Genomic DNA, 10058 nt, shown 5'->3' with positions numbered 1-10058 from the left:
AGGGATAACTCTTTCAGCTACATATTGGAGACCAGATTCACTTCTACCAAGTAAATGTAATAGCACTCAAAGCTAGAAAGGAAATTCCTCAGAACTGAGGTAGTTTCTAAGTATCAGCACATTTTCCAATTCCTCACAAGGCAACTTAGCTATTTACAATCCATTTTTTCCCACACATAAATTTATAACTTTTTCAATTTTATGCTTCCATGATTTATTTTCTAAAGAAAAATAATCTAGCCAGAATATCCCTACTCTACTAACATCATGTTTTAATAAATAACTGGCTACTTCTAGTAAAATTAAGCCTCCAGGATTGTTTATACCAGCCAAGAATACTCCGTCTTTATAGCTTTGCAGAAATTTGGTGTGAAAATAAAGTTGAATATAACGCTGACCCTGAGCTAACAAGTAATTAATGCTTCAATATAAAAATAGAAAATTATCCTTACAACACAAGGGTGGAACAGAGAAAACCCTCTCTCTCTGGATTGCTCTCCTGGCCAGATCCCAGCATCCGGCCAGCCCTAAAGGCTACCTAAAGCAGGAGGAGACGCGCAGAATAATTTTGAGTCTTTCCAAAGACTTTGTTTTCCCTAAACTATTTTAAAAATTATTTCATCTCTTTTCTTAAAAATATACTTCTTTTTTTTTTTTTTTTTTAATTAATGAGTTGCTGTTCACCACAACACTGTTCCAGCTGCGAGAGGAGGGTGTCTCAGGTAGTGCCGAAAAGTTACAGCCGCTGGGCACCGGCTCCCAGGAGACCAAATACACTGAAATGGAGGCGTCTTCAGCCCTGCCAGCTCCTGCCTGCTCCTACTCCCATCTGGCTGCAACAGTGCTGCAGGTCGCTGCCCGCCTGCTCCTTCCCTTTTGCCCCCCGTCGGAGAGGAAACAAAGCTCTTGCAAAAACAAACCCGACACCCCCCCACCTCCCCTCCCACAAAGTATTACTTAAAAACAAAAAAATTAAAAAATTAATCCAGCATTCATCTAACAAATTTGCAGACAAGACACATGTTGGCATTTGGATCTGCGACACAAGTTGCTTCCAACCGAACAAGTTTAATGCCTTATTCCCACGGGGGACGCACGTCGGGAACTGACCTACAGGAGTTACAGCTAATTGCAAGGATCCCGGGGAACAAACGACAACTCTTCTTAGCGTCTGCGGAACTGGAATTCTCTGTAGTCTCTTTCAATTTAACCAAACCTCCTGTAAAGAAAGTACAACCTGCTCCTGGCATTAACGCCCTACGCAAACGGGGCACTTGGCACACTGAGCAGCTCTGCCTTCACCTTCTGTTTTACCGCATAATAAAGACAAATTACTTCCACTTCTTTCCAGATAAGGCAACTAACATAATGTGGATAAATGGGAAGTTAACTACATGAAACATGTTTTCTGCTCGTTGGGCAATTATTTTCTCCCCATAAGATAACATGATAAATAAAACCTGCTTCTGTACAGATATTTCTCATTTCAGAAACATATACTTGTTACAGGCCACGAGAAGACCCTGGGGTTTTTTTGTTTTTGTAAGAAATATGGTAAAATAAAATTTAAAAAAAAAAAAAAAAGTGATAAAGACACAAATGCAGAGCTAACTACAGGCTTGTATATACATTTTTGTTATCCACTTCTAACATGGACTCTTGGTGAACAGGACAGACTGGTAGTCCCCGTTCCTGTTATTCCCAAAATAGCAGGGGAAAAAAAATAATCAGTATCTTAAAACCAGTGGCAACATAGTAAAAACTGTACACTGTTGTCCATTAACTTAAAAAGCAAAGTCCCTAGATGGTATAAAAGTGAAAGCAGGTGCCTTCTAACTTTGATAATAAAAGTCTTTTTCGCTCCCCCCCTACGCTGCACAATTATCTCCATTGTCTTTGCATGGCCAAGAACAAAATGCTAAGGAGCAAGGCTGCTTGTGATAAACCGCTCCTGGTAGCGGCAGAAGTGTTCACGTTCTTATCGCTCTTGTTGGAGTTCCCGGTGACTTCGGTGGCATTGAACTCGAACTCCGGGGAGCACTGCTGGAGCTCGCAGCCGCTGCCGCTCTCCTCCCCGCTGCTCTCCTCACCTGCGGGAGACAAAAACACGCTGTCCTCCTCTGCCATCTGCAGCACGATGCTTCGCTTGCAGAAGGCAGCAGTGGGGGGAAAAAGGCAAGCGCGTGGATGTTTCGACATTTATGAGATGCAAGCGCGGGTCCTCTGGTTAATGCGACTTCTGCGTGCCATTCGTCACAGCCATCCATACTGGTGAATGAAAAGCTGGACATAAGCTGGCAACGTGCGCTTACAGCCCAGAAAGCCAACCGTATCCTGGGCTGCATCACAAGCAGCGTGGCCAGCAGGGCGAGGGAGGGGATCCTGCCCCTCTGCTCCGCTCTGGTGAGACCCCACCTGGAGCCCTGCATCCATTTCTGGGGTCCTCAGCACAGGATGGACATGGACCTGTTGGAGCGGGTCCAGAGGAGGCCACAAAAATGATCAGATGCCGGAACACCTCTGCTATGAGGAAAGGCTGAGAGAGCTGGGGTTGTTCAGCCTGGAGTAGAGAAGGCTCAAGGGACACCTTATTGCGGCCTTTCCATACTCAAAGGGGGCTTATAAGAAAGATGAGGACAGACTGTTTAGTAGGGCCTGTTGCAATAGGACAAGGGGTAACGGTTTTAAGGTAAAAGAGGGTAGATTCAGACTAGATATAAGGAAGAAATTTTTCACAATGAGGGTGGTGAAACACTGGAACAGGTTGCCCAGAGAGGTGGTAGGTGCCCCATCCCTGGAAACATTCAAGGTCAGGTTGGACGGAGCTCTGAGCAAACTGATCTAGTTGAAGATGTCCCTGCTTATTGCAGGGGGGTTAGATTAATGACCTTTACATGTCCCCTCCAACCCAAACTGTCCCACGATTCTATGGGAACGACTCTCCTTGCGCAGCCTGCCAGAGATGTCGGTTCCCACCCTGTTTACTAACGTGCTTACCCATAGCTGAAGCTTAACCAACTACCCCATGTTAGCATGAAATCCGATTAAAGAGGGAAAAAGAAAAAGGCAAGCAACAGCAAACATACTTATGTCAATGAAGTCGACATCGTTCCCACTGTACGCATTCTTCAGCTTGTTGGTCATTACCCGCAGAGCCATGATTTGTCGGCGAATCACCATGTCTGGCTTGGTAATATCGACTTCTACCTCTGGGTTATTCACTTGACTTGCTAAGCCGTTTCCAGTCACTGCAAAGTCGTACCTGAAAAGAAACCGTTCCTGCTGGTACCAGAGCTGCAGCTCGGTGGGGCGCCGCGCCGAAGGGCGAGAGCGTGGGAACTCAGCGATGCCACCCCCGTTTCCAGCTTGGGCAATACCCTGGGCCTAACGCGATCTTCCCACGTGCTAACCCTCACGGAGCCCTTCTTTGGCTTCTTACCCCATCTCCCCTCCCTGTAGCATGTGAAATTAAACACTGTTTTCATATACCCTGTGCCACAAAGGCAGGGGAAAGACAATTTTCTCCCCAACTTGAAAAGAGAAGGAAGATCTGGGGTTTATAATAATAATGGCTTACAACAGCATAAATCAGCTTGCTGCAGGCAACAGAGCAAAACAAGCTGCTGAGATGCCTTGATGCCCAGTTAGATGACACTTTTGGGAAAACAACCTTTGGGGCCATAGTTATCCCAGAGAAAACTATAGTAACTATTGGAGGCAAGAATGTCATTCTGACTTTGCATAACGCACCTTAACCATCAAGCTGGAGTATTAAATGTGTACTTCTCACTATGCAGACATGAGATGCAATTTCCCTAATAACCCCAGCAGGAGAAACATCTGTGCTGTTGAAGATGAGATAACACAACCCCATGCATTGGAGCGGAGAAGAGCTGAGCTGCTCTGCCCGAGGAGGTGTGCACGCTCAGGTCTGAACACACGTATGGCCTCTTGGTTTAAAAAGAGAGACTGAGCAACAAAACCCAAAAGAATGCATCTCCTGAAACAGGTACTTGGAGTATCATCTTATAGAGCAGGGATATGACTCTTTTTTTTCCTCCTCCAATGAGTTGACTTGCAAGAAAAATCACTTTTTCTTAGTTATGATGCCAACATCAGCATCACGAGAGAGGGAAAAGTCTTTAGCACAATCTACTGATCCCAGAGACCAGGCAGTGAGATATAATCATACGTCTGAAGGGCATGCTCAAACCCTGTCCTATATTTGGGAGGGTTTATTATTATTATTATTATTATTATTATTATTATTATTATTATTATTATTATTATTATTATTATGATCAATATTATATGTGGCAAAGAGGTCAGAGAGAGACCAAAGCGTGGAAGACTACTGAACTTTTAGCTTATTAGAGCCACAGAGAAAAGAGTAACAGCAAAGCAAAACATCTGGCACAGCCCACATAGGATGGCAGTGAGCAGGGTCCAGCCTCCCCCAGACACCCGCCTCTGTCTCCTTGCCCAGTGCTGCCGAGTCTCCAGCTCCACTCCTTGCTGATGCCAGACCTCACACACTGGGGAAATCTGCCACGAAAAGCCCTGTACAAGCTGCTGATAAAGAAGCCCTCAGGAGGGCAGAGCCATTGCTTGTTGCAGAGACCCAAACCATTGCCCTGGCCGAGTGAGTCAGATTCAGGCCACACAGAACAGTGCAAAACTTATGTGGTATGGCTCAGTTCTGTGCCCCAAAAATATCAAGGGCAAAAACTGTTATAACTTAAAAAACTGCTGGAAAACCCTCAACAACTAATCTTCTTAATGGAACATCTTGGATTTTGCTTATTTCCTCAGTAAGCAAACAGAAAAAAAAGAAACTTTTATTTCCAAAATAAAAGTTAAGCAGTTACATAAACCATATGACAGAAAACCTGTGGCTTATTCATGTGTTGGTAATTTCTTCCTTAGAAGGGGGGGGGAAGTTTTGTAACTATTTTTCCATAAAAAGCGTGCGTGAAAACCACTGGCCCCCTCGTGCCACTGACCTCAGGAGTGGAGAAGCGGACCTGTCACCCGTCCCCATCTCCCTTGCCCCTGCTCAACAAGGAACTCACCAGTAGCTCCTATTAGAAACACCAACTGGGGGCACTGGGGGCAACAGCGCTGTCAGACAATACGAGCACCCCTGTCTTTGGCCGAGCTACAGGATTTTGTACAAATCACGTCCCCAGACCTGTGAGCAACAGGTAAGAGGTTTAGGTCCAAGGAGAGATGCTGTTATCTAGGTATACGGACTCATTTCTCTCCTTTAAATCAAACCACCAGGTAGGTGTTGGACAACCCTTTAGCTTTGTATTCAAGCTCTCCCATCTACAAAAAAAAAGGATAAGGGCAGCAGCCTGTCTCGGGGGAGCTGGGGTCAGAGCAGAGGGCTCGGGGAGAAGAGCCGGCACACTGGGAAAGGCTGGGGCGAGAGGGAGAGAGTTAACCGGGGACGGCAGCATTGCCAAACCTGCTCTTGGCGCTCCCGTTCCAGCACTCGTTCTCATTGACAGTGCCTACAGACATCTTTTCATCGTTGCAAATGTTGCCAGGGAGAGATGACCAAAATTTTTTGGCTTGCTTCAGCTTCTCTTTCACATCAGTAACCTATTAAATAAAAGAAAAAAAAGAAACACAGGACATAATCCAGAATACCAAACGCTCATTAGAAGTAAAGCTGGAAAGGTATTTTTTATCACAACAGACGTGTATAGGCCAGATCTTCAGGTTGCGTGTTTGATGGTTGATTTACTTTTTTAATACAAAATTAAACACCACTCCTCAAACACGTATTATTCATAAGCCAAGCCTTTAACACAGGCACTTTTCTGACATACAAGCGTTGATGTAATTCACGTCTAGAGCCATGGGCAGATTACACCCCTCAGAGAGTTTAAGACAGCCAAGGAATATTAAGAAACTCTATAAATTACAAATGGAAAATTATATGCTGCGGTACATGGGTGCGAAGCGCCTGCATGGCATTGGCAGGACCAGGCACTCACCAGTCGGTCCAAGCTTGTGCCGGCAGCTGTAGTCGGCCGCTCCTCTGGGTTGTAGGGTCTAAAACGAGCGCTGAAACCGCTTTCGGAGACGGACCGAGCGGTCCGGCCCTGGGCAAGCGTTTTTGGCTGGCCGCATCCCTGGAAAACCTACATGAAAGAAGGAAAGGACTTTATGAAATAGGAGGTCACAAGAGCCTCCCTTCTCCAGGCTACAGCCCAGCCCCTGCCCAAAATAATACATCAACTTTATATAGACTTGAAAGGACATTAAAGAAAAAGCGTTATTGACAAGAACAGGGAAATAAACCACATTGGATAAATAAAGCCTGAGTGTCCTCTTGGCCCATTTACCTTCTGAGACACCTGCATGCTGTTCTCCTGCATGTTCATGATCGCATCTGAAATTTTCACATCAATGGGGTCCATGACTGACTCGATGTTGAAGGGACCCTCCAGCCTTTCTGCTACCAGCAGCATGGAATCTAACACAAAGAGAGAAACAAAGGCTTTTAACGGAAGAGCTTCAAGGAGAACAGATAACAAGGATAACAGATTGAGCGCACAGACATTAACCACTGCAACGTTGCTTCTGACCAGCACACATCTCCAGGAAACAGTCTGCTCCGTTCCCAGAGCCTACAACTTCACCAGGCACTTACAGGCTGCCAGCACCATGCCATGGACTCATATACATCAAAAGCCGCATTAAACGAGGGAGAGCCATCACAGCCTGCCAAAAGGCAGCCTGTAATCAGCTCCTCCCATTAGAACAAGCATTACTAACACGCTCCTCTCCATGCTTGTTTATTAAAGGTTTCCTTCTGTAATTTGTTTTTCAAGACTGCTTTCAAAGCCGAGAGAGAGAAAGCCACTGGCTGCCTCATGCTGGTCCTGAATGCAAGACACCAACGTGAAAGGGCCCAAGATGACCATCGCTGCCTTCTCTCCCTTACGGAAAGCTGGAGGCTTTGCCGTGCCTGGGGAAGCCAAGGCATTACACTTTCTGGCATCGCATGGACAATTTGCAAGAGGGAGACTGCATGAGACCAGGGTAAACGTTGTGTACTAATGATGTATTTGGCACATCTATGTAAGTGAAGATGGAAAAGTCCCTCAGCCAACACCGGGTCACTCCTCCTGTGCCGACGTGCACGTCCTCATCAAATACATCATTAAACATAACTGCTACCGAACTCCCATTACTTCCTCTGGGAAATTATTATTGGCATTAAGGCTTTCACCCTGCATTGCATTTCAGCCCTCTCTCTGGTTCTCTCCTAGAAGGTGCCGCCAGGTACACGCCTTGTGCTAAGCACTCATCTGTTCTTGCCCATCGTGACCTTTATTTAACATTTGTTTTCACTGCGGTCCCTCAGCCCTGGAGCACCCTGTTTGCTGGTCCCCTCTCCTGCGTCACTTAGTGACGCTCTGCCACAAACTCATGATTTTCCAGCTGCATTTAATTCTTCAGTTTTTCCTAGCCTGCGTGACATCGGAGGCCAGGGGACAACGGCCCCTCTGGCCCCGAGGAAACCCTCTTCCGAGGAGCTCCTCCCTGCTCCCAAGGATACGCCTGTTCCCTTCCATTAAGGCGAAATGGGCGTTCCACAGTCAGGCTATTAATTTCTCTTGAAAAGTGTTTCTCGTGACATTCATCCTCCTCCTAAGCACAGGAGGTACCTTCAACAAGCAGAAAACTGCTGCGGGCTCCAGCTACCTGTTAAAGCCCTATAAAGATATTCCACATACTGAACAATTCAGTAATAGCTCTGCCTTAGTCCCCAAGTCAGGTTAACTACGCTGAAAAAAACACAAACTGATGGTAAATATACAATTACGCTATTTGTGTACATCATCATCATCATCATAATAATAATAATAAATAATAATAATAATAATAATAATAATTCCAAGACCACCACCCCCCATGACTTGCAGACGTCTTCCTAGCTTGTAAATCCACTTTTTAAAGGCAACTCAGTATTCCAAAGATTTGCTGGGTGTTAGTTAAGGGTCAAACAGTCGATCAACCCATCCTAAAAACCACATCAGCTGGGACTCGTGCAGCTCTGCCAAGGTGCTGGTGTTTAGGGAGTGAACCCCGGGAGGAGCCGGAGCCCCCAGGAAAGCCCCTGGCCCCGCAGGCACACACCACCAGCATCAATGATGGAGCTGTTGCAGGGCATGGCTGGAATTTAGCCGTCAGGGACTACAAACAGGTCTGAACTAAATGCATTTAAAAAAAAAAAAAAAAAAAAAAAAAAAAAAGGAAGAAAAGAAGGTAATAACAAATGAAACAAAGAGTCTTAGACTGTATTGTGGTGGGCTCCAATAAAGTGATGCTTCAAATCTCTGAGTAATGACTGCTAGCATGAATATACCATTGTGCCGGAGGGGAGAAAAATGCTTTTGATGTGCTACCAAATGGAGACTTTTGTAAACAAGTGGAGCACAACTTAAATGTGTTCATCATTGTCAAAGCTTTTGGGGTTTTTCACGCGCATAAAGAACATCCTGGCGCAGTTTGCAGGAAGCCGCTCATTTCAAATAAAAATATTATGAATAGACAGATAATAAAACACACAAAATGCATAGTTTTTTTTTTTTTTTTAAAAAAGAACCCCAAATCATTCCATTTTGTAACTACTTAATTCTCTGAGTGGCCAGGAAAGGCCGCAGATCAATAAAGTGTTTGTGAAAGACTGAAAGGAAACATAAACCCCAATTCTTCTGGCTGTTTGGCGTCTTTGTAAACTTTGAGCCGGGCAGGCCATCCACAAGACCATGGGAATGTAGAGCGAATTGGGTCCTTTGTTAGCGGGGGTGCCATGGCGTTACATGTATCACAGCCCAGGAATGCAGCCTCCGCTTTGACTGCCGATAGAGAAAATGCATTCGGCCTCCAGCAGAGCTGCCAAAGCTGGCGAGAAAAGATAAGGAAAGTCATAATTGCCCTTGGAGAATATATTCAACTGGAGCTCTTCAGGAGCTGGGATTGATACTGGCAAGGAGCACTAAATGAAATAAACTTTCATTAAAAAGGCAAAAAAAAAAAAAGAGGGGGGGGGGGCAGTGGGGGGCTCCACCTCATCCACAGTTTTGATTTTGGGGGCATCCTGCAAACTTTTACCTCCCACCAGGAGCTGGCTGGTGTCCCCACCAGCAGTCGTGGCGAGCAGCGATTCCCTCTGGCAGCCACGTTTGACATTAATAGCGTTGGCTGGGGTTCAAGATAACGCTAGCACGTCGAGAGGGGAGGCATGCTGCACAAAAACCAGAAACCAAGCTTCGGTGCACTCGTCTCCCAGAAAGATTCTCCATTATTGGGAGAGAGGAGTTGATTATAAATATCAATTATTTTGCCCCACCTCTGGTGTAAAATAATTGATATTTATAAGCCACGGTGAGGTGGCTCAGATCTGCTTCACAAAAAAAAAAAAAAAAAGTCTGTCAGAGTGAAAAATGTACCCTGGCCATTTATTACAAACACACAGCATGACAAAGACTGTCTCTCCTCCCTGTGATGGGGAGACAGAAGTGGATGGGGGGGGGACCCAACCCACACCATATAGCACCATCCCTTAAAGACCCTTTTCCTCCTGCATACATTTGTCCTTGCTACTGGCATTGAGACAATCCTTGGCAACTCTTTCGCATTGTGCCACCAATAATCAGAAACCCACATCTTCAGCCTCACTGTCTGACTTGAAGAACAAAAGGCAGTTTTCAGTCTTAACCCCAAGATCTGATTTAAAAGGGGAGGGAAGGAGGGGGAAGACCTTGACCATTCATTAACAACAATCTTTTTTTTTTTTTTTTTTTAAAGGGGGAAAAACATTCTTTGCACACAAAGTAGTACTCCAGATATGTATATGGAGCCTGAATTCAACATCTTTGAGCAGAGTAAACCTTTGTGGGGGGGAAAAAAAAAAATAAAATAATGAAAAGGCACTGGAGATTAACACTGTTCATTCAGGAAAGCTCCAACCCCCCAACAGCTTGTTTGAAACAAAGTATACCCCTGTCTAATTGGTGTACAATTGTGTCAGGAAT

The 10058-nt window shown here is 45.3% G+C and overlaps 1 protein-coding gene across 1 annotated transcript in view; it reads right to left on the bottom strand.

Annotated features, from left to right (window-relative positions):
* Positions 1-991: 991 nt before the first annotated feature.
* Positions 992-10058, bottom strand: part of GPC4 (glypican 4) — a gene marked incomplete at its 5' end in the record, with an annotated part of 68429 nt that continues 59362 nt past the window's right edge. The window contains 5 exons of the mRNA XM_082322979.1: positions 992-2090; positions 3087-3262; positions 5471-5607; positions 6006-6152; positions 6357-6487. Of these exons, the coding sequence (XP_082179105.1) occupies positions 1882-2090; positions 3087-3262; positions 5471-5607; positions 6006-6152; positions 6357-6487 (800 nt within the window). The 3' untranslated portion in view covers positions 992-1881. The remainder of the gene's footprint in view (positions 2091-3086; positions 3263-5470; positions 5608-6005; positions 6153-6356; positions 6488-10058) is intronic.

The sequence above is a fragment of the Platalea leucorodia genome (genome assembly GCF_965183815.1).
Source record: "Platalea leucorodia genome assembly, chromosome: 10".
In the NCBI taxonomy this organism is placed as follows: Eukaryota; Metazoa; Chordata; class Aves; order Pelecaniformes; family Threskiornithidae; genus Platalea; species Platalea leucorodia.
Note: the sequence above shows the minus strand (reverse complement) of the source record. Positions and strands in the feature narration are given on the sequence as shown.